Here is a 23,773-nt window from a genome sequence, read left to right as displayed (position 1 = left end):
TTTGGGTTTTGGGGTACAGCTTTATTTTAAGGGTTCAGGGCTAGGTTTGTGTTTTGGGGTACAGGGGTATTTTAGGGTTATGGGGTAGGTTTGGGTTTTGGGGTACAGTGGTATTTTTAGGGTTCAGGGCTAGGTTTGGTGTTTGGGGTACAGGGGTATTTGTAGGGTTCAGGGGTAGGTTTGGGTTTTGAGGAACAGGGGTATTTAGGGTTCAGGGCTAGTTTTGGGTTTTGGGGTACAGGGGTATTTATAGGGTTCAGGGCTAGGTTTGGGTTTTGGGGTACAGGGGTATTTTTAGGGTTCAGGGGTAGGTTTGGGTTTTGGGGTACAGGGGTATTTTAAGGGTTCAGGGCTAGGTTTGTGTTTTGGAGTACAGGGGCATTTTAGGGTTCAGGGGTAGGTTTGGGTTTTGGGGTACAGTGGTATATTTAGGGTTCAGGGCTAGGTTTGGGTTTTGGAGTACATGGGTATTTTTAGGGTTCTGGGGTAGGTTTGGGTTTTGGAGTACAGGGGTATTTATAGGGTTCAGGGGTAGGTTTGGGTTTTGGGGTACAGGGGTATTTTAAGGGTTCAGGGCTAGGTTTGTGTTTTGGGGTAGAGGGGCATTTTAGGGTTCAGGGTTCAGGGGTAGGTTTGGGTTTTGGGGTACAGTGGTATTTTTAGGGTTCAGGGCTAGGTTTGGGTTTTGGGGTACAGGGGTATTTTTAGGGTTCAGGGGTAGGTTTGGGTTTTGAGGTACAGGGCTATTTATAGGGTTCAGGGCTAGGTTTGGGTTTTGGGGTATTTTTAGGGTTTAGGGATAGGTTTGGGTTTTGGGGTACAGGGTATATTTATAAGGTTAAGATGGGTTAGTGTTTAAGGGTGTTGGGGTATTTTAAGGAGTAAGGGTGGGTTATGATCATGGGGTGCAGTGGTATTTAAAGGGAGCAGGGTGGGATTAGCACACAATATGAGGCATGGCATGAAGGGTGGAACGTACCACACGCCCCCAGTGTTTGTCACGCCCCCAGCACACGCCCTCAACACACGCCCACAGCACAACGCAGACACGCCCACAAGGGACTACTTTGCTGGCACGGTTCTTTTACCTTTTAAATGTATATGGTGGGCGTCTGTATAGCCTATGTCCTTCTGCTGCAACTGCCCTTTCCAACGCTGTATTGGGTGTTGTGATTGGTGCTGTGGTTCCTGAGATTACCCGCCTCAAAGGTTTGGGCTCTCTCTTTATATTATTAGTATGAATATGCAACATAGTGGGACTTCAGGTGTAATAAACTGTCTCTGCTTGACTGCTTTGGATAGAATTTGTTCATTAACACGATAATCTCCGAAATTGTAGTATCTTCGGAGGAAATTTTGAGTTTGGAGGAAAATGTGCTAGCACAAGATGGGCGCTCATGAGAGTCAGATCCCCAGTGTATTCCAGGATTACTTATTTTTTAATGAAGTAGTCAACCCATTGGAGTGGCTGCTGGCCCTGAAGTCCATCCAGAGCACCAACAATTCGAAGATTTGAACTCCTGGAGTGATTCTCCAACTCCTTCCACTTGTATTCAAAAGAGGACTTTTGGCTCTGAAAAGTAGCATCATTAGCCTTCATTTTGAAAACCTGTTCCTCCAACTGCGATATTCTCGTTTAAGCCTCGTTTAATCTTGCTGGAATCCAGGCCATAGAATCTTCAATTTTTGTAAACCAGGCATGTATAGCCGTTATCTCTATAGTTTGTGAAGCTTTAAGCTCCCGAATATGCTTGGGGAGAAGGAACATTGCTGGTAGCTGAGCTCACCGCAAACCACTCCCTCCCACCATGTTGTAACGCTGCGTGCGTGCGCAGCTGGCAATATACGCGTTGGGAGCAGAGAGAACCTGCGGAACACACCGCCCCATAACAGATCTATGCCACTTCAGATTGCTTTTTCGATTGCCGCTGCAGGAGCTCTTTTACGCCCTTTCCTGTTTGCCCATGCTTTCAAAAAAACGGAAAAAATAAGTCTGTTGGTCTGTTTAGTGCAGTAAGTCAGTGATTATTGCACACCAGGAGATGGCTGAGGGGTAACTAACTTTTCTAAGAGTTGGAAATTTTGGCATGAGTTGAGAGACTTTTGGAGATCGTGAAAAATTAAGCAGCGAGTTACACCGCATACAGCCTACAACAGTTGTGGCTACAAATTAATTATTAGATGCTGGGCGTAACAGGATATGCTTTTGTATGTGGTGCTGCCTCCCTCTTCTTCAGGATTGACAATGGACCAGTGATGTATAGGAGGGAAGTGGAGCTTCTTTTTCACATCGGACCACCAGGTTTCTCAATGGTTGGTAAATGCACTCGCTCTGTTGCTAGCAAAGTACTTAGGTGCTACTCGGTAGAGGGTCGCTGGGAGGTCTCAAGCATTGGTAATGCACAGCATCTTGTTTTTTTAATTAATTTACAATCTATGTTCACAGACAGTAACCATCTCTCAAGAGGAGGTGAGGAGGAGAGAGGTGGAAGGAGGGAAAGGGAGGAAGACAGAAAATAAAGTCACTGGAGTCAGTTTCAAAATGTGAAATTATTCAATGGCTGCTGGAGCTGCAACGCATTTAGACTCTCCTGTCCTGGCTCAGACCAGTAGGACACGCTACAGCCCAGCCCGGGCAAACCGTGCCGCCTCACCGAGAAAAGATCTGGTAATGTCTGTAGGGAATCCGGGGCGGCCTCCAGAACTTTCTCAGAAAAGTTGCAGGAGGCAGAGTCAGCAGATTTGGAAATGAGCCTCAGCCCTGCCACCAACAACTTAGTGGGGGGATGGGGGGATGGGGGGAGGGGGTGATTTCGCCCAACCAAACACCGGTGGAAGACCTAGAGGGGGCTAATTCCGAACATAAAGCTGGGTCTGTAAAATCTAAAGAATTGAAAGAATAATCCCTTTTCTTCAAGGCAAAATCTTGGGTAAGCTCTGGCATAGAGGACGTCCAGCTGGTGGTTTCACAGACTTTAATCTCAACCGAGGATACTTCTACTGGTGACCTTAACATTTTGCCGCAACCGTAAGCGTCTCTCCCACAGATATCCCCGGAGCTGGAGCCGTCTGAGTCGGGAATCATTGAGTAGGAATCCCCAAGAAGGGTAATAGTGCAAGCAGGACAAAATGAGCTCAGGCTTGATCCATCCCAGGAGGGTTCCTCAAATGTGGCTACACCTTTTTCTCTACAATGGGAAGCTGCTAATCAATTATAATGAATTTACTCCTTTCCAGTGCTACAGGCTCAGTCAGGTTGTAATAATATTTTAGAACTTTACTTTAGTGCTAATAAATAATTAAAATCAATACTTTATGGGCTACACTCTCTGTCTGACGGCTGAGTGAAGTGCTGGGGCATCAGTGCACCTGAGAGCAGTGAGCAACAGACTCAATTATAGCAGTGATGATGTAAATTAAATATAGTGTACTGTTGGCTCAAATGTTGGACGTCTCTGACCAGAATGAAACACATGGCAGGATGTGACTGACTCCTACCATATATATTCCAATCACATGAGAGACAAAACTAAATACCATTGAGATCTGGATCAATACAGGGAGTTCAGAGTGGAGCGAAGGAGCGCTGCCCAGCGCTGTCCGAAGAGAGCAGTGAGCAGAGCAGAGCTGTAACAGGCAGTGAGTGATGCTCTACATTAAAAATATCAGTACAAAAGGGGGTGGTGATGGACGGAGCATCTGAATCAAACACTCACACCCAGTCAAAAGATCTGGGTTTAATCCATCACCGTTCTTTAGCCCACTCTGCCACCCCAGTTCAGACATGGCTATACGCAAATCAGTCTGACCCTGTGCCTCATGGGAACAGTCCAGCCCGAACTGGCACCAGCTGAGGTGAGCACAGCATAGAGTTCCAGGATCAGCTGTAAAATCAAACTTTCTCAATATTACTATCACGATTATCACAGACCTGTCGGCCGCAACGAGTCCGGCAGCATACACCTGAGGCAGTCAGATCCGTTTGTAAAAATCTTCTCATTATGATCCTGCCTCTGCGATGACTGTGTGACCCCTCTCACCAGCCACCAATATGATTATAGCGCAACAGCCAACGAATGAAATATAACTGCCACTCGCCATGCAGCACACTCAGAGAAAGACAGTCCAGTTATAAATGGACACACTCTGTTGTAATCATATGACGCCACCATGTCATGCGAGTGCCGTGCCAGCCGGTTTGCAGCAGCTGTGATAATCATAAATGCTGATTGCTGCACCATGATTCAGAAAAGGGGGTGGTGATGGACAGAGTTTCTGAATTAAGAAGAATACTCCTACCCAGTCAACAGATCAGGGCTTCAATCCATCACCGTTTTTTAGCTCACTGCACCATCCCAGCTCAGAACCTGGCTATATGCAAATTAGTCTGTTCCTGTCCCAGTGCATCATGGGAACAGGGCAAACCAAACTACCAAGCCAATTCTTATACTGGGAAGGAAACAAGATTCCGGGGACCGGTTTCTGGCATTTCAGTCGTCGTCGGCCCGGCTTGCTTGAATCCTGATGGTGCAATGAGCAAGGGACTCACATCTGAGTATACCCTTCCACGCTTATGGTGGACAAAATGATTCAGAAAAGGGGGTGGTGATGGACAGAGTTTCTGAATTAAGAAGAATACTCCTACCCAGTCAACAGATCAGGGCTTCAATCCATCACCGTTTTTTAGCTCACTGCACCATCCCAGCTCAGAACCTGGCTATATGCAAATTAGTCTGTTCCTGTCCCAGTGCATCATGGGAACAGGGCAAACCAAACTACCAAGCCAATTCTTATACTGGGAAGGAAACAAGATTCCGGGGACCGGTTTCTGGCATTTCAGTCGTCGTCGGCCCGGCTTGCTTGAATCCTGATGGTGCACCAGGCTGGTGCGACCTACTCCTGACCTGGCATTCAAGCACACTTGAGAGTTCATTACTGTAATCACTGCACACACTCTGCCAGAGCAGCACACGGTCCGCGCTGCTTGTTCATCATGATTGTTTGGCCAGGGTGGCGCTTTCAGTCCCGTTTGTCTGTATGCCTCTGCATCGGCGGGGGTGTCAAGGAGGCGCTATAAATGTGTGACGTTGCATTTTTGCGCAGTGATGCGGACCACCGCACTAAAATGCGTTAGTATAACGCCTGATGTGTGGTACTTGAAAGGACTGGTTGTCCTCTTCAACTGGATCTTCTCCCCACTCAAACGTCTCCCTCACCAGGCCTATACATAAAATAAGGCACTGGCTCCGCCCCAGGAAGGATGACCTCAGTTGGCACCAAGCACAGCATTGGACAAGGGAGGCGTGGCTATACAGCCAACAATGGCGGATGCATGAGCTCAGAACTCTGCATCAGCCTGATAATTATCCTGCCATTTCAGCGATGTGGACGGTCCCGGCAGCCTTGAAGCTGCCGCGGGGGAACGAGGCCAGCCACCTGGGTGAAGAGAGAGAGCAGTTTGCCCAGCGATTCTCGGAGCAGAGACCAGACCCCGCAACTGATGACAGAGGAGACTGGGAGGTCCTGGCCCACCCTGGTGAAGGAGTCTCAGGGCCCGGGTTGGAGCCCGACGAACGACAGAAAGGTCCCCAAACACCAAAAGCTTTTTGCTTTGCTGCAGTGGGCCGGCCAGTCTGGCTTAGGCCTAGGCGTGAAGGAGGTGGGGGGCGCCCGAGGTAAGCGATCTGGAACAGGACTGGCCTGGGATGCGGGACACTGGAGCCTGGGGCGTGTAGATTAGCACGCCTGGACAAAGGTGCCTGCTGGTAGCATTCCTTGTGGCCTGAAGACATAAAAACTTGGACCCACTAGACGTGCGCTTGCAGACATATATCCTGATCTGGGTGGCACCTAACTGGTTGCGGCTGAGACGATTGGGAGTGGAGGGGGCATTGGATTTGTAAGGAATCTCGCAAGGAATTACCCCCCCAAAGCTTGGTGGTGACCCACTGAAAGTGGAGCAGCAGGGATAGAGCCTGGGGTAAGCCTTAGACTATCTGTTGTAAGCACCAGACTGGCAGAACTGCCACATAAACTTCTGTGGAGGTGAAGACATGGGGAGCAAAATCGACCGACAGGAGTTGGAGGTCACATTCCTAGGTAGCAGGTGACCTCATTAACTAAGGAGGAAATGCAGCAAAAAGCGTCACGTGCAGGTGATAAAAGTAGCGACAAGAGTGGAAACAGAACTAAACGAAAGAATGTGTAAGTCCAGAGCAAAATTGACAGGAGTGCCCCAGGAAGAGGACCCCCTAGAGCATAACCAGGGAGCTTTGAACACCTTGGTTACAAATGACCTAGTGCAGCAACAGTTGGCTAAGATCTTGGAGGCTATAGCTGACACTAAAGAACAAGTTACTTAACTTCGGTAACAATATATCTATAAGAGACAGGAGGAAACCGATGAGTAATGCCATTAAGAAAGCAATTTACAACTGGGGACTTGAAAAGAGAAGGCTGATCCGGAAACCTAAGAAAGGCTAAAATGGCTAAGATATAGCCCTTAAGAGTGCCCAGAGCAGAGCCCTGCTGGGCCAAAGAAAGAAGGAACAAGAGAACCTCAGAAAGAGGGGCCGAAAGGGGATTCACACCCTTTGCTGTGGACCATGCCACAAATTTGATCCATCTGCAGGCGTATACTGTCTTAGTGGAGGGACACCTGTCTGCCAAGATAACATTACAGACTTTGGGAGGAAGGATGAAGGCTGTCAACTGTTGCTGCTCAATCTCCATGCAAGGAGGTGGAAACTGGACAGGTTTGGGTGGAAGACAGTCCCCTGTTTCTGCAATGGAAGATCCACCTGAGGGGGTCCCGCTGGCCCGGGGAGGCTTCCCCTGCGTCTCCAGGCCCAGGAGCCCCGACTGGGTACAGAGGCCCCTCCAGGCCCCAAGTCGGGTGCTCCAGCCCTGGGCCCCGTCACCCGGCCTTCCGCTCTGCCAAAGGCCCGAGACGGGTTTTCTCATTTTCGGGGAGCCTACCGCCGCTTGGCTGGGTTCAGGAGTTCCAGCCCGGCCCCTGAGGAGGTGGCCTCCCCCTCCCAGGCTCTATCCTCGGGCCTGGTGCGTGGCAGGGTGCCAAGGACGAGGTCCTGTGGGCCCGGGGAGGCTTCCCCTGCGCTTCTGGGCCCGGGATCCCCGATGGGGTACAGAGGCCCCGCCAGGCCCCGGGTCGGGGGCTCCAACCCTGGGCCCCGTCATACGGCCTGCCGCTACACCAAGGGCGTGGGACGGGTTCTGCGGGTCCCTTGCAGACCTCCCCCATTTTGCCTGCTTGTCAAAGTGCCTGTCGGCTCCTCTTCACAGCCCCATGGCTGAGGCCCAGCTGGGGCCCAGTGCGAGGGTCAGTCAGAAATCCGTGAGGTCCAGAGATTCAGAAATAGGGGAATGCAGAATCCGGGCCCGACAAGCACCGGACTCCTAGCCCGTCCAGATGGGCCTTTCCTCTGAGTCTGCCTGCCCCGGGACCGGGCAGGGGCGCGAAGCCAGCATCCCCCGCTCATGGTGGCCTGCCAGGGGGAGGCCCTGGCCGTAGTCCGATTGATTGGGCATGCTCGGTCCGTTTAGGGATGGACTGCTTGGCCAGCCTCAGCAGTTGTTTCAAGCAAAGAGCTTCCACCTTTCATAGCCCGTCTGACTCGAGGGCCTGCCGCTTTGCCCTTGTGGCCCTTGCCCTCACCAAGCAGAGCGAAGGCCGAGTGGCCCGGAAGCCCGCATCCCCCAGTGGTCCGACCTGAGCACAAGAGGAGGGGTGGCTCCAGCCCCCGGACGCTTCTGCCCGGCAAGTCCATAGGCCCCACGCGCCACGCCGTCACCCCTCTCTGCCCAGCGCATTTCCACAGCAGCTTGGAACGACCGTTCCGAGGAGTGCGGCAGCCGCCAGCATCCGGCACCCCTGGGTCTAGCTCAGGCTGCGCCTTGGCCCGCCGCTCTCCTTCCGGGGAGACGGCTGGGCCCACCGGTGCCTGTGCAACCGCACCTCTCCACCGAGCCCTCCGGCCCAGACGGGCGAGCTCCTTCCCCTAGCAGGCTTCCGAGAGGGAGGGGTGTGCGAAGGTTGTCGGTCGGGGAGATGAGCACGAGGCTCTCAAGTCCCACCCAGCCCCGTAAAGGAAGGGAAACGCAGAGCCGAGCCAGGCACCCGCTTCACAGAGCGGGGCTTCGAGCGCCGAGGTTTTTCCGCATTGTCACGAGGCGGGCGGGCGAAGTCGAAGCATGATTCGACTTCTTGTGCTTTTTGTGATCCCTCTTACTTGTATTCGACGAAGAGGACTTTGAATCACGAGATCGGTGCTCAGACCTTCCCCTTTACCGAAACCTGGACCAGGATTGAGACTGGAAAGGTGACCTCTGCGGAGCTGGCCACTGGGCAATGAGAAGCTTTAGGGAACTCTCCCTCAAAGCCTTCGGCGCCATGGCCCGGCAGTCAGAGCACGACTTGGAGTCGTGGTCGCGCTCCAGACATCAAAGACAAACCAAATGCGGGTCCGGAACCAACATGACACTGTGATAGGCGCCGCACAGCTTGAACCCCGCTGTCTTCTTACTCGACATTACTAAACACGCCAACGTAGATTAAACATCGAAAAAAGTCTGTCAAAAAATGAAAGGAGGTAGCTCTCCTCAACGGATCAGCGCTGGCTGGTGCGGAAAGAACAGAACTGACGTCAGCGTGCCAGAGTGGCGGTTATATTGACGACGTGGACGTCATGACAAATACGTTGTCACGCGGATTCGACCTACACCACTTACGGGCGAGCTGGGGTACTGCTACGAAAAATCTTCTGGATCCTGCCTGACACCTGGAAGGTCAAAGGTAAGCATTTTGCAGCTAGATGTCTCTATCAGATGAGTAACAGTACTGGGGGGCGGGCCATGAGCATTTCTCCCCTCTGTAATAGTAATAGTGGGAGACTAGATAAACAACACTCTCCTCATATTACTATAAGGGATGGAAGGCAGGAAAAAATCCTTGGAGTATTATTGAGGATAAGAGGAATTATACTATTAAGGGGTTTCCTAACTAATCTTGAGATCACTCACCTCTTCTGCGGCTCCACAGTCCATTCTCCGTCCCACTGCCACCCCCGGGGAACCTGGAACTTCTCTCTGGGAATGCTGAACTTCCCTGAAATGTCTGAAAAGTAGGGGTGCTTTCCTAGGCCTTTGGTACCCCAGGACCCGCAGCACTTTGCCTGGTTTTCATACTACAGAAAAAAGACAGAAAAGCAGCTGTGAAGGGGGTGCACTGTATTTAAAATAAATATAAGTAGGAGAACAAGGATGGGATTGTTCATAATAGGCACAATATCTTAAAGAAACAGTGAAGTAAAATCACACATCTACAGCAAGTAAGCACTGAGGTTAAATTGAGTTTTGTGCATATCAGTAAACCAAGCACATTATTAATGTAGAGAAAGTATTTTGAAATTAATATTTTGTACGTTTTGCAAATAATCCAGCAACAAGGACAGCATAATTCACTTGTATCTAGCATGGATGACTAAAGAAGAATCACAAACATTTTATATATGATCAAATGAAAGGAGTGTGGTCAGGTTTTTTTATGAAGAATGAGTGAGCAAGTTACTTACCTTCGGTAATACATTATCTGGTAGAGAGAATAACTAGCTGCAGATTCCTTACCTTTGAATTTCCCAGGCGTCAGGCTAGATCCAGAAACGTTTGCTCGAGCAATACCCCTTGCGCACGCCTTCAGGTGGCTCCATGTGACGTTGGCAGTGTCGTTAGCGTCGGGTATGACATCGCGGCCACCTATATAGGCACCACCCAGGCGCGCAGATGTCAGAACTTTTTGTTTTTTCCATGCCAGAAGTGCAAAGCCACGAGTAACTGAACTAACCGTGTGCATATTAGGGCCCTGAAAAAGGGAGTATCCCTAGCCCTATCAAAATCAGACCGCAAAGCGGAGAGGCATGCATGGTCCTGTAAGGAATCTGCAGCTAGATATGGTCTCCACCAGATAATACATTACTGAAGGTAAGTAACTTGTTCATCTGATAGAGACTTCTAGCTGCGGATTACTTATCTTTGAATTAGATACCCAGGCCATACTCTCCTGACAGTGGGTTGTGAACCAGTTCCTCACACTAGGAAGTCCTGGAGGACTGAACGAGCAAAAGCCTGTCCCTGTGGACCTGACTGTCCAGGCAGTAGAGCTTAGCAAACAAGAGGCCCACATTGCTGCCTGACACATGTCCAGGACTGGGACATCCCGAGCCAAGGCCGTAGTCGCAGCCTTTCCCCTGGTGGAGACGCTCCTCTTCCTTAGAGGGATGTGGGGGAGCAAAGAAGGTAGGCAGCATGATAGTCTGAACCAGATGGAATGGGGTCACCACCTTCGGCAAAAATAAAGTACGGGTACGAAGCACCACTTTGTCTGCAAAATACATCATGTAGGGTCCTGAAGATAGCGCCTGTAACTCACTCAGCCTCTGGGCAGAAGTTATCAGCACAAGAAAGGCTTTCTTGATTTTAAGCAGATGAAGGGGACAACTGTGCAGGGGCTAGAAAGGAGCACACATGACAAAAGTGAGGATCAAATTAAGGTTCCAGGGCATAACAAAGGGCATGGGCAGAAACAAGTGAGCCAGCCCCTTCAAACCCCTATTTACAATCGGAGACCTAAAGAGAAAGGGTTGGTCGGGCAGCCTCAAAACAGCGGATAGAGCAGAAAGATAACCATTAAGAGTACCCAAAGCACAGCCCTGCTAGGCAAGGGTCAAAATTAATAGAAGAACAGTGGAAAGAGAAGCAGAAAGAGAGTCAACAGACCTTTCTGTACAGTACAATACAAACTTCTGCCAACAGCAGGTGTATACAATCTTAGTGGAGGGCCGCCTGACCGCCAAAATAGTTTTGCATACTTCAGGAGGAAGGTCAAACGGCATCAACTGCAGACGCTCAATTTCCGTGCATGGAGGCGAAGAGTTGACAGGTTCGGGTGGAGGACCCTCCCCTAATGCTGCAACAAAAGATCCTCCTGAAGGAGCAGCCTGATCGGAGAATCAATGCTCATTTTCAGAAGTTCTGTATACCAGATTCTCCTCGCCCAGTCTGGAGACACAAGAATGACTCGGGCCCGGTTGTTTCTAATCTTCCTCTGAACCCTGGGCAGGAGTGGTATGAGCAGAAAGGCATAGATCAGGCCTGATTGCCACTGGTGACGAAAGGTGTTGCAGAGCGATAGCTGCCTTGAAACCTCCAGTATGCAGTATTGCTGACATTGCACATTCTCTTCGGTGGCGAACAGATCTAACCAAGAATCTCCCCACTGTTGAAAGAGATCTTGCGCCATCTCTAACTGAAGACACCATTCGTGATTGACGAGCGAGTTCCTCTGCACTGGCATTCAGAGAACTTGCCAGGTGTTGAAACACCAGGGTTATGCCCTGCTGTTCTAGCCGTGTCTAGAGATGCAGGGCCTCTTGACAAAGGGTCCATGATCCCCACCGCACCGGTTGCATTATCACATGGGGGTGGTGTTATCCATTGTAGGGAGGTAGGATCTGCTTTTATGGTTACCCCCACTTTTTGCTTGATATGATGCTGTTTTTGACTAGTCTGACTGGGATCCTGCTAATCAGGACCCCAGTTTCTACTTTCTTCCCTACATTGGTTTGGTAAGTACTTAGGTACATCACAGATTGGACACAGGTGTACACTTATCAGTCCCTAATATATGGTACTAAAGTACCAAGGGCATAGGTACACCAGGGGTCTCCCATGGGAAGAAGCATATATTATGCCACCTATGGGAGACCACGTGTAACTACAGGCCTGCCATTGCAGCCTGTGTAAGCTGGTGCTAGCACCATTCAGTAAAGATATAGGTTTACCTATATCTAAGGTCACTGCACTAAAAACCTATAAGTCACTCCTAGAGCAGGCCTTTCAATCCTGAAGGCAGGGTGGTTGGTTATAAGTGTGAGGGTGCCCCTGCATGAGCAGGACAGCCCTACAGCCTATGAAGTCAATGCTCCTGTGTTGTACGTGAGACAGCCATAAACCATATAAATGGGGCACCATGTCATTACGCGGTGACCACCTCAAAACTGGCTGTAACGAATCCTTTCATGTATGGTATCAAACATGTTGGAATCATACCCCGACACCAAAACATGTTGGAATCATACCCCCACACCGTAAACACTGTGGGAGGTATGATTCCATGCACCGTAAATATCCTTTGGGAGTCCATCTGTGCTCCCGGTACAAGTTTTCCAGACCCAGACAGCAAGCCAGGATGCTTCCTTCCAGAGACATGTTTCTTCCCTCCTGCTGCTGAGCCAAGCTTGGGCAGAGGAAGGCAGAACAATAGGTATCCTGTCACAGGGAGGAGTGACCACCTCCCAGACAGAATTTAGTGTTTTGAGGCAGGGTGGGAGGGCTTGTCAGAGCCACATAGTCTACGTGCAGGGCACAACTGGTGCCCTCTTTGCATAGTACAATTCAAACCAGCTCAAGGAGCCGTTTGCTCCCACTCTGGCGCTAATCGGGACAAAGGACAGGGGAGTATCCTCCCTCTTGTCCAGCCCCTCCTTTGGGAGGCACCCCTGAATCTTGCCAACCCTTTCCTTAGGGTCCAATTGTCCTAAGTTTTGGTTCACCCTTGTTAGATATCCACAGCTCTCACCCTGTCCACCTGCGCGAGCTCACATGAGACCCACACATCAAACACTATGAGCCCAATGAACAAGTTACTTACCTTCGATAACGCTTTTTCTGGTGGATACAGTATCTGCCTGTGGATTCCTCACCTTATGATTATCCCCTGTATCAGCATTCCGCAGAAACTTTTTCCTAGCTCTCCATGCCGACGACGACGTCACAATGCTATGGCTCCGCTCGCGGCTCCGCATGTCATCACTGGAGCCATAACGGAGCCTCGTAGGCGTGATAACGTCAGTTCCACCCATTTTTCCATGCCTCCGAGGCGAACAGGTGAACCGACAACAGACTGAAAGTAACACAGTACACAAACCAATACACATAGTGTAAAATTAAAAGGAAAGCCAAAGAATAAAAACATTTCCTATCAAAATATAAAGATAGATAGAAGAGACAATGCAAAACAAACATCTTAAACCATGCCACCTTTAAGGTATGCAAGGGTAGACATCAGGGAGGAGGGTGGGTCAGTGAGGAATCCACAGGCAGCTACTGTATGAACCAGAAAAAGTGTTACCAAAGGTAAGTAACTTGTTCTTCTGATGGATACATCTGCCTGTGGATTCCTCACCTTTTGAATAGATTCCCACAACAGTCCCACTCCCGGAGGAGGGTGTCCACCCTTTTACATCAAAAAGTCCTGCAGGACACAGCGCGCAAAGTGGCCCTCCCTCCTCATTTCGGAGTCCAAACAATAATGCTTTGCGAAAGTGTGGAGGGAGGCTCATGTCGCTGTCTTACAAATGTCCACTACAGGTATACCTCTGGCCAAAGCAAAAGTGGATGACTTGGCTTTGGTAGAATGAGCTCTAATACCTTCAGGAGTCTCCTTACCAGCCAGGGCGTAGCAGATCTTGATGCACAAGATGAGCCATCTGGAAAGAGTCGGCTTGTGCACAGCCTTGCCCTTCATGCCTCCAACGTAGCCCACAAAGAGCTGATCGTCCAATCGCAATTCTTTAGTCCTATCCAAATAAAAGCTTGCTGCTCTTTTTGAATCCAGGCAGTGAAGTCTCTCCTCCTCCTTGGAATGGTGAGTGGGAGGATAAAATACAGGAAGAGTAATGGACTGTCCTAGATGGAAGGGAGTAACCACCTTAGGCAGAAAAGCAGCCCTGGTCCTGAGGACCATCCTTTCAGCATGTATGGTCAAAAACGGGGGTTTCGAACTGAGAACCTGAAGCTCACTCACCCTCCTTGCTGAGGTAATAGCACAAGAAGGACCATTTTAAAGACAGAAGTCCCAAAGGACAACTATGTAAGGGTTCAAATGGGGAACCCAGTACGAAATTCAAAACACTATTTAAATCCCATTGAGGTATAACAAAAGGAGTAGGCAGAAACCTATTGGTAAGGCCCTTAATGAACCTCAAGACAATGGGGGACTTAAACAAAGACGGCTGGTCCGGCAAACATAGAAAAGCCGACAAAGCCGACAAATAGCCCTTAACAGTGGCCACAGCCCAACCCTGCTGGGCCAAGAAAAGCGAAAACTGAAGAACATCTGACAAATGGGCCTTTTATCAATGGATCTTTCTCCACACCATTTAATGAATCTAGACCATCTGGAAGAATAAACAGACTTGGTGGAGTGCCGCCTGGACGATAAAATAACATCCACCACATCCGGCGGGAGAGAGAAGGAACTCAGGTTGCCCCGTTCAATCTCCAGGCATGAAGGTGCAGTCTCTGGAGGTGGAGATGTAGAAACTGCCCTTGCGACTGCGAGAGAAGGTCTGCCCTGAGAGGGAGACATAGCGGACGGTGCAATGAGAGGTGAAGTAGATCTGTGTACCACACCCTTCTTGGCCAATCCTGGGCGATCAATATAACTTGGGCCCTGTCTTGGCGAATCTTCCTCAGAACCCGAGGAATCAAGGGTATGGGAGGAAACGCGTAAAGGAGGTGCGAGCTCTAATCCAATTGAAACGCGCCCCCCCCCCCAGCGCTCCCTGCATCGGATACTGGAGACTGCAGAACAACAGGCAATGAGCGTTCTTGTAAATTGCAAATAGGTCCAACCAAGGAGACCCCCACATCCTGAAGATGTGATGGACCACCTCTGGATGAAGCCGCCACTCGTGATCGGCCGAGTAATGCCAACTGAGACTGTCCGCACAAACATTCAGCACCCCGGCTAGATGATTTGCAAACACACTAATCTGAAGGCCCAGGATCAGAGTCGCAGAGCTTCTCGACAGAGACTAAATGACCCCACACCTCCCTGTTTGTTGATGTACCACATTGCGGTAGTGTTGTCCATCAGAACCTGAACTGACTGACCACGAAGGGAAGGAAGGAAAGCCTTTAATGCCAAATGTATCGCCGGCAATTCCAGAAAATGTAAGTGAAGCAACCTTTCCTCTGGAGACCAAAGACCTTTGACGTCCAGATCCCCCAGATGAGCACCCCACCCTAGAGTGGAGGCATCTGTGATCACTGTGGCCACCGGCCTAGGAAGCTGAAAGGGCTTTCCTTGAGACAGATTGCCCTGCACACTCCACCAAGCCAGCTCAGCTGCAGCGTCTCTGGAGATTCTGACTGACTCCATGAGATCTCTGTTGTGTTGATACCACTGCCTGCGGAGGCACCACTGGAATGCCCTCATGTGCCAGCGTGCATGACTGACCAGCAGTATTCAGGAAGCGAACAGACCGAGCAGGCGAAGGACCTTCAGGACCGGAACAACCGCTCCATCGTAAAACAAAGGAATCATCTCCTGAATGTCCAGAATTCTCTGTGGAGGTGGAAAAGCTCGACACACAGTGGTATCCAGTACCGGCCCTATGAACAGATTGCGCTGAGAGGGCACCCGGTAAGATTTGGGCACATTTATTGAAAAGCCCAAGTTGAACAACACCTAAGTTGTTACTCGCAGATGATGAAGTACCCTCTCTGGCGACTCCGCTTTGAGCAGCCAGTCGTACAGGTAAGGGAAAACTGGAATCCCTGACCTCCTGAGATGAGCTGCCACCACTGCCATTACCTTTGTGAAGACTCGAGATGTAGTAGTAGGACCAAACGGTGGGACTGCAAACTGGTAGTGCTGCGACCCTACTGTAAAACGGAGATACTTCCTGTGCAACTTCAGGATGGGGATGTGAAAATACGCATCCTGTAAATCGATCAACACCATACAGTCGGATTGCTGCAATGCCGGAAGAACCTGAGCAAGGGTGAGCATCTTGAATTTCTCCTATTTCAGGTAAAAATTCAAGACCCTGAGGTCCAGAATCGGACGTAATCTGCCATCCTTTTTGGGGATCAGGAAAAACCGGAAGTAGCATCCCTGACCCCTTTCCTGCTCCGGAACCACCTCTATCTCACCTTTTTGTAATAAAGCATGGACCTCCTTCTGTAGAAGAAGCAAATGGTCCTCTGAACAAAAACCTTGGCAAGGAAGGTAAGGAGGAGGAAATTCCCGAAAGGGAAGGGCGTACCCATTCTCTACAAGGTTTAAAACCCAAAGGTATGACGTGACCGATTTCCAACCCTGTAGAAAGTGAGACAATCGACCCCCTCCAGGACCTACATGAGCCAGGATGGGGGATCTAGGGCTCCTTTCCCGCATTACCAGGGGAAGCAGGGGAGGTAGAAGAGGAGGAGGAGAGATTGTGGGCCGACCGACATTGGCGACCTCTGGTTCTTCCTCTTTAGGACTTATAAAGAGGATTTTGCTGCTGAGGTTGTCGCAAGCTACAAAAGGAAGACCTTCCAAATCCTCGATACTTCTTATAACCAAACTCTCTTGACTGGGTATGTAATCCTAAGGATTTCGCCGTGGCTTTGCTATCCTTGAACCTTTGAAGAGCAGAATCAGCCTTCTCCGCAAAAAGCTTTGAACCATCAAAGGACAAATCAAGAAAGGAGTCTGTACGTCTGGGGAAAACCCAGAGGATCCAAGCCAGGCCTGTGTCCTGGTATCTATGGAGGAACTCATAACCTTGGCCAACAAATCAGCTATATCCTGGCCAGAATGTATAATCTGTCGAGCAGCAGCATGAGCATCCGACAGAACCTCCATAAAATTTCCCCGCTCTTCATCAGGCAAATTTGGTGCCAATTGTTTAGCCAAATCCATCAAAGCATGTATGTAACGCCCCAAGAAACAGGTAGCTTTGGTTGATTTCAGTGCCATTCTAGAGGAAGAAAAGACCTTTTCAGCCTATTGCTCCAATTGTTTAGAGTCCCTGTCAACGGGAGCCTGAGGAAATGCACCTGAAGATTGTTTAGAACAGGACGCCTGCACCACCAAACTTTGCGGAGACGGATGTGTAGAAAGAAAGGGAGGGTCTCCTGGAACAGATCTATATCTCCTTGCCACAGATTTAGAAACTGCAGGAGAAGAGAGCGGTTTACACCACACTTCCAGGATAGGCTCAGTGAAGGATTCATTAAAAGGCAACAACGGCTCAACTATTGAAGAAGGCGAATGCAAAACTTCAGTGAGCAAATTCGGCTTCTATTCAGCAGTAGGTAGTTGCAAGTCCAAAAGCTTTGCAGCCTTTCTGATAACAGTATGATATGGAGGTGGAGAAGCCCTTGAAGAAGAAAGCTCCCACTCTGGGGAAGTGTCCAGGCCACTTGCCTCCTGAATTCTTTTAAAATCATCGACTGATTCCTCTACGTCACCATCTTCAACCTTCTCTCTCTGATACTGTTCTTCCTGCAACAGTCTCTGCACCTCTCTCCTCCAACGAAACCTCGGTTGCGGCATTGGCGGCGCTAAACGCAACGCCGACAGCCCTGGAACCGGCATCGAAGGAGGATCCAAAGGTGGAATCTGCACCATACGAGACTGAGAAGAAGGCCCACCAGACGGCGCCGGGGACCCCATATACGGTGTCGAAAATCTCGGAGCCCAGCGGACCCACGGGACCCGAAGGTGCTCCGGAGGTGAAGGCTGCCTTGGCAAGTATGCCATACATTGCATTTAATAAATGTGTTGGATCTGAACCTGGAGTAGGAAATTGAGGATACAGAGTTGAGTTAGCATCCACACGAGGAGCATCTGATGTCGGAATAGCCGAATCCACTGGCGTAGCCACAGCTTCAGTCTCGTGAACAGGAAAATGATCATCCTAAACTGGCAAGCCCTCCGAGCTCCTCGGCGTCGGTGACCGTGCCGGAGTACCTTTTGGAGAAGGAGATCTTTCCGGAGTCACCTGAGGAGATGGAGAAGGCGAAGGAGACAGACAGTCTCTCTAAAGATGTTGAGAAGCCGGAGAAGGTGATCTCGAAGTCGTCCCCTTCAATGAACGGAACGGTGCCGAGAGCCATGCCTCCTCTTCTTCTTGTGCTTCCTCGACTTCAAAGCATGCAAAGTCGACGACTTCAACTTTGATCTTTTTCGCCCTCTCTTTTCCTTCTTTGCTTTTGCCATAAAAAGCTTGGCCTCCGTTCTTTCAGAGCATTTGGGTTCATTTTACGACAGCAGGAACAGCCCTCCACGTCGTGATCCGAAGACAAACACCACAAACAGTCCTCATAGGGGTCAGTGATGGACATAAGACACCCACACTCTCTACAGGGCTTAAATCCTGATTTCCTTGAAGTCACCTTCGAAAAGCAACAGTTAAAACTGATGAAACAACAAAGTAACTCGACACAGTATGGAGAGTCCCAGAAAACCATTACGTGTCGATAGCGGGGAAAAAAGGGAACTGACGTCATCACGCCAACAAGGCTCTCGTATGGCTCCAGTGACATCCTGCGGAATCGCGAGTGGAGCCATAGCATTGTTATGACCTCTTTGGCATGGAGAGCTAGTAAAAAGTTTCAGAGGAATGCTGGCAAATGGGATATTCATAATGTGAGGAATCCACAGGCAGATGTATCCATCAGAAACACACCTGCCCAGCCCTCTGGGTAAACGGTGCGGCAGTCCCTCTTAGTCCAAATGCAATACTTATGGCGCACACATAGGAAGGAGCCCCTCTGGGTCATATCGTGGAACATCAAAGGCCTGCTGGACTGAATTAAATGCACAGCGGTCCTGAGATATGCTCACAGGTACGCTCCAGTCGTACTTTTGCTCCAGGAGACTCACCTGCTGGGAAATCACTGTCCCTTCCTAGCGAGATATCAATCAATCAATCAATCAATCAGGAGTTTGTTAAAGCGCAACTACTCACCCGTAAGGGTCTCAAGGCGCTAGGAGTGTGGGGGGGTGCAGGTTCCATTCCATCAAGGAGGGGGTCTGTCGAAGAGCCAGGTTTTGAGGTTTCTTGCGAAGATGGGGAGCGATGTTGTCTGTCTGAGGTGGAGCGGAAGGGCGTTCCATGCTTTGGGCGCGGGGAAGGAGAAGGAGCGGCCTCCCGATCTGGTCTTTCTGGTGCGGGGGACCTCGGCGTAGGAGAGCTGGGCTGATCGTAGGGTCCTTTGGGGTGCGTGGAATTTGAGGCGGCTGTTCAGGTATGATGGTCCGGTGCCGTGGAGGGCCTTGTGTGCGTGGGTGAGCATCTTAAAGGTGGATCTCGCCTCGACGGGGAGCCAGTGGAGTGTGCGCAGGTGCTGGGAGATGTGGCAGTGTTTTGGCAGGTTGAGGACCAGTCTTGCGGCGGCGTTCTGGATGTTCTGTAGCTTGCGGATGAGGTTTTTGTTTATTCCGGCGTAGAGTGCGTTGCCGTAGTCGAGTCTGCTGGTGACCAGGGCGTGAGTTACTGTCTTTCGGTGTTCGAGGGGGATCCATTTGAAGGTCTTACGAAGGCGGAGGGTGTGGAAGCAGGAAGATGAGACAGAGTTGATCTATCGGTCCATTTTGAGCTCGGAGTCCAGGATGATTCCCAGGTTGCGTGTGTGGTCTGTGGGGGTTGGCGGGTTTCCGAGGGCGGTGGGCCACCAGGTGTCGCTCCAGGCGTCGGGGTTTGGGCCCATGATGAGTACTTCTGTTTTGTTGGTGTTTAGTTGTAGGCAGCTGTTTTTCATCCATTTGGCGACGGCTTCCATGCCTTCTCGAAAGTTACGTCTGGCGGTGTTGGGCTCATTGGATAGGGAGAGGATGAGCTGGGTGTCGTCTGCGTATGACACGATGTTGAGTCCTTAGGTTCTGACGATGGGGGCAAGTGGAGCCATGTAGATGTTGAAGAGCGTTGGGCTGAGGGAGGAGCCCTGGGGGACTCCACAGGTGGTAGGTGTGGGGTCTGAGAGGAAAGGGGGGAGTCTGACCCGTTGCGTCCTGCCGGAGAGGAAGGAGCAGATCCAGTCGAGGGCCTTGTCCTGGATTCCTGCATCGTAGAGTCTGCGTATTAGGGTGCGGTGGGAGACTGTGTCGAACGCCACTGATAGGTCTAGGAGGATGAGGGCTACTGTTTCTCCTTTGTCCAGTAGGGTGCGGATGTCGTCTGTTGCGGCGAGGAGGGAGGTTTCCGTACTGTGGTTTTCTTCTGAAGCCGGATTGGGAGGAGTCGAGGATGTTGTGTTCTTCAATGAATGTGGCAAGTTGGCTGTTGATGGCTTTCTCGATGACTTTCGCTGGGAAAGGGAGCAGGGAGATTGGTCTGTAGTTTGTGAGGTCGGTGAGGTCCGCTGAGGGTTTCTTCAGGAGGGGGTTGACCTCGGCGTGTTTCCAGTCGTCGGGGAACGAGGCGGTCGTTCGTTGATATGGGTTCAATAGAGCCTGGCACTCTGGCTTTGAACAGGGCTCACTCAGGGCGGCAATCCTCCTCCGACAGAACCTTCCCCTTGTATCCACTCACGCCACTAGGGACCCTCAGGGCCACTTTGTGGCTCTGTCAGGGACACTGGGATGAAACACCATCAATTTAGTGTCAATACATATGTCCCACCAGCCACCCTCACAACCACCTTGGGAAATGTCAGCGACGTTGTCACCTCCTTGCCCATGGGTGAGACAGTGATTGAGGATGACTTCAATACAGTCATGCACCTAGAACTAGATACCACAAGTGCAGCTTCTACTAATAAGATACTGCATGGCAAAAGACTGGTAGACTGGGCGACGACACTGGGCACGTGTGACGTCTGGAGAACCTGGAACCCCGGAAGCACTCAATACACTCACACCTCAGCGGCATACCACACACATGCGCGCATTGACATCATTTTCATGCCGGCCCCAGAATGCCAGAGAGTTACAGACATTCACATCCTCTCCCTGGGGATCTCTGCCACTCACCACTTCTCCTCAAACTGGGTGGCTACACAGGCACGCTAAGCCCCATCTGGAGTCTGAACGCACGGTTCCTCCAAGACAATGCTATCCGGAAGGCATTCGGGGAAGAACTCAGACAATACTACCTTGCCAAGCAGGACTCAGTCAACTCTCCAGATACTCTCTGGGAAGCAGGCAAGGCCACTATTCGCGGCTTTGCCAGGGAATAACTCAAAACTAAGCAACTGGCCCAAGACAACCGACTCACACTCCTCGAGGCCCAGGCGACTCGCCTGGAGACGGCTTCGGCTGGAGTGGCAGACAAAAATAATGATAGCCAGCTTGCAATATCAAGAGATGAGATAAAGCAAATCTCACTAGACTCAGCTAAATTGTTATGGAGGTCCTCCATTGCCCGGGTATACAGCTGGGGTGACAAAAACGGAAAAATACTACACAGACTGGCATCATACCCCCTTGCAAATTGCATAGTCTCCTAGGTCCAAGACTCTTTCGGAGTTACCCATTGCACACCAGCCACAATAGCCATACCTTTTGTGACTATTACTCCTGGCTTTACTCATCACATGAGAAGAAATGAGCAATGCCACCTCCCTGGTTGCGGCTGAGAAAATGCTGGGCCCGGATGGGTTCTGTGAGAAGTTGGCCCGATATGCAGCGTTCGCTATTCTAGCGACCGCTATGTATCGTTCCAAACGCCCTTATGGTGATTGGTTGTAAGTCAACCTATAGACCAGCTATCCTAGTAGCGTGGATACGAGCAGTCTAAGGCTAAAGACTCGAGAGGGCGTGTTAAGCCAGCTGTTTACCACACATGTACCCCTTGAACACCAAGTGAAAGGACACCACACAAGTGTTATGAAAATAAACAGGATATTTATTAAGATTCACAACAGCCCTGTACTCTTTATGAGGACAGGGTACTAAGCACAAACCAAATCTCTTAGGAAAATACTTCAAGTGCACAATTAAAACAAGTGTCCGAGGACACGGAAAGTTTAGTGGTCTCGGGCGGACCCGATAAGGCAAGTCGGAAGCGAGGGACTCGGGACCCTAGAGTAAAGAGGCTATGCAGGCACCGAAATGCCGAGTTTACCTAGCCACGAGGGCTGCGGCTGCACAAGTCTTACAGGCGTCGGGGTCTTCGCTGACGAGCCAGGAGCCGGAAGAAAAGGAGTTGCTGGCCGGCGACCAGTGATGAATAGTTCGTAGAGATCCAAGCCTGGATCAGAGATCGTTGACACCTGAAAGCAGAGGGGACCAAGTTCGTACTACTAGCCAGTAGTCAGAGGGTACCCGGAGGGCACCGGTTGGCCGTCACCTCGACTAGGTGAGTGGGCGACGCTAGGCTCTGCAGTCTCACGGACCAGGAGGCGTTGTCGGCGACCAGGGTGGAGGTGCGAGCTGTCCCACGAAGGATGATGCTGTCGGCGTCGCTGGGCCCAGGATGGGGCAACAAGCCTTGGCACATTTCAGGACCACGTGGTGGGCCTAAAATGGCGTCTTGAGTGGACCAGGAGGGTCCGGGGTGCTTCTCTCAAAAGATGGAAGCAAAGGCCAGTCTGGAGCAACCAGACCAGCAGCGTTGGTTGTTGGATGTCGTCACAGAAGGGCACAAGCCAGCGGCTAGTGACCGGACAACGTGCTGAGCAGCGAGCAGAAGGGCCCCACGCAGATCGTGGAGATGCTGGGAGACTGCACTTCGGTGCTGGAGCGGCTCAGGGTCGGGGCTTCTCGGACCCCAGAGCACTCACCAGAGAATTACTTCGATGGTCGTGCTGGTTAAGAATGCGTGCAGGTTTTGATGATGGCCGGTCCCTCGAGGTCTCGTCGCACCCACGGATCACAGCTGAGCTGATGACGTGGGTAGAGGTCAGAGGTGCCAGGGAAGCCGGTTCTCGTCGAGCTGGGCCGTCGGATTCCTGAGGAAGGACTTACAGCAAACCGCAGAGTTCTTAGATGGTGCCCGCTGATGCAGGGTGACTACTCCTTATTCACAAGGGAGAAATCTTGAGAAGAGTCTCGAATGTCCTTTCGTAGAAAGTAGTTCTTGATTCAAAGATGATCTAATTTGGAAGGGTCCCCGCTCCGGCCTTTATCCTAAAGAAAGGGGTGGGTACATGACTAGGTCCTGCCCTAAGGGTGGGACCAGGAAGGGGGGTAGTTACACCCCTCTCCCCTGCCGGACTTTCCCCAGGCCTGGGCTGGCGCCCCTGGAACTGGTTCTGACCGGCAGATGCGTAGTGAGCACCGGGGTGCCACTCCGCAGTCACCTTCTCGCAAAAGCCCTACCTACCCAGAATACACAAACCCTGTCTGGGACGGTGCGAACACCGCCCTCGACAGGAAACCCTTTGTCCAAGCGCTCCTCGCTGGAAGGACTCCCAGCAGCAGGAGGTCAGACTCGTGTCTGTGGTGGCAGCATCCATTTTGTGGAGCTGAGGCTTTAGTTAACTTTAACCGGGGTTCACAGTTACGTACATGTCGTGTCCCTCTAGAAGGGCGGAATGCTAACCTCGTCGCCAGAATTGGTGAGGGGGCAGCATCCCGATTCGTATGACACCTTACTCGACATGTCTGGATAACGCGGTACCGAAGTTACTGATATGGTACGCGTTATCATGGAACAGCCATTGGGTCTTGGTTCCGCAAGCTGCAACCGGGCTCGGCTCGGGCCAGAACCCAGTTCACACGAGTCCACGCACTCTGCCTTCAGGATTGTCAAGGCCTGCCATAGGAGTGACTGATAGGAACTCGGGTGTCCATTGTACGGTTAGATATAGGGCTACTATACCTAAAGCAAAGGGTGATTACACGACTTTGCCCCAGCTGTCATGCAGCCAGTTGTGTCAAATTTAGGAGGCCAGCCAGGGGTGGCATAATACATGCTGCAGCCCCTGGCGGCCCTGGGTACACCTAGGCCCTGAGTTACAGGGTCTGATAAGGTGGCCC

General features: G+C 50.9%; 1 protein-coding gene across 1 annotated transcript in view; it reads right to left on the bottom strand.

The window, feature by feature from the left end:
* LOC147679786 (myoferlin-like) overlaps positions 1-23,773 on the bottom strand; it is a 3,853,508-nt gene that overhangs the window by 3,529,555 nt on the left and 300,180 nt on the right. Inside the window, exon 3 of the mRNA XM_086943347.1 lies at positions 9,040-9,203. Coding sequence (XP_086799473.1) covers positions 9,040-9,203 — 164 coding nt within the window. The remainder of the gene's footprint in view (positions 1-9,039; positions 9,204-23,773) is intronic.

Source organism: Lissotriton vulgaris, chromosome 11 (genome assembly GCF_964263255.1).
Source record: "Lissotriton vulgaris chromosome 11, aLisVul1.2, whole genome shotgun sequence".
Lineage (NCBI taxonomy): Eukaryota > Metazoa > Chordata > Amphibia > Caudata > Salamandridae > Lissotriton > Lissotriton vulgaris.
Note: the sequence above shows the minus strand (reverse complement) of the source record. Positions and strands in the feature narration are given on the sequence as shown.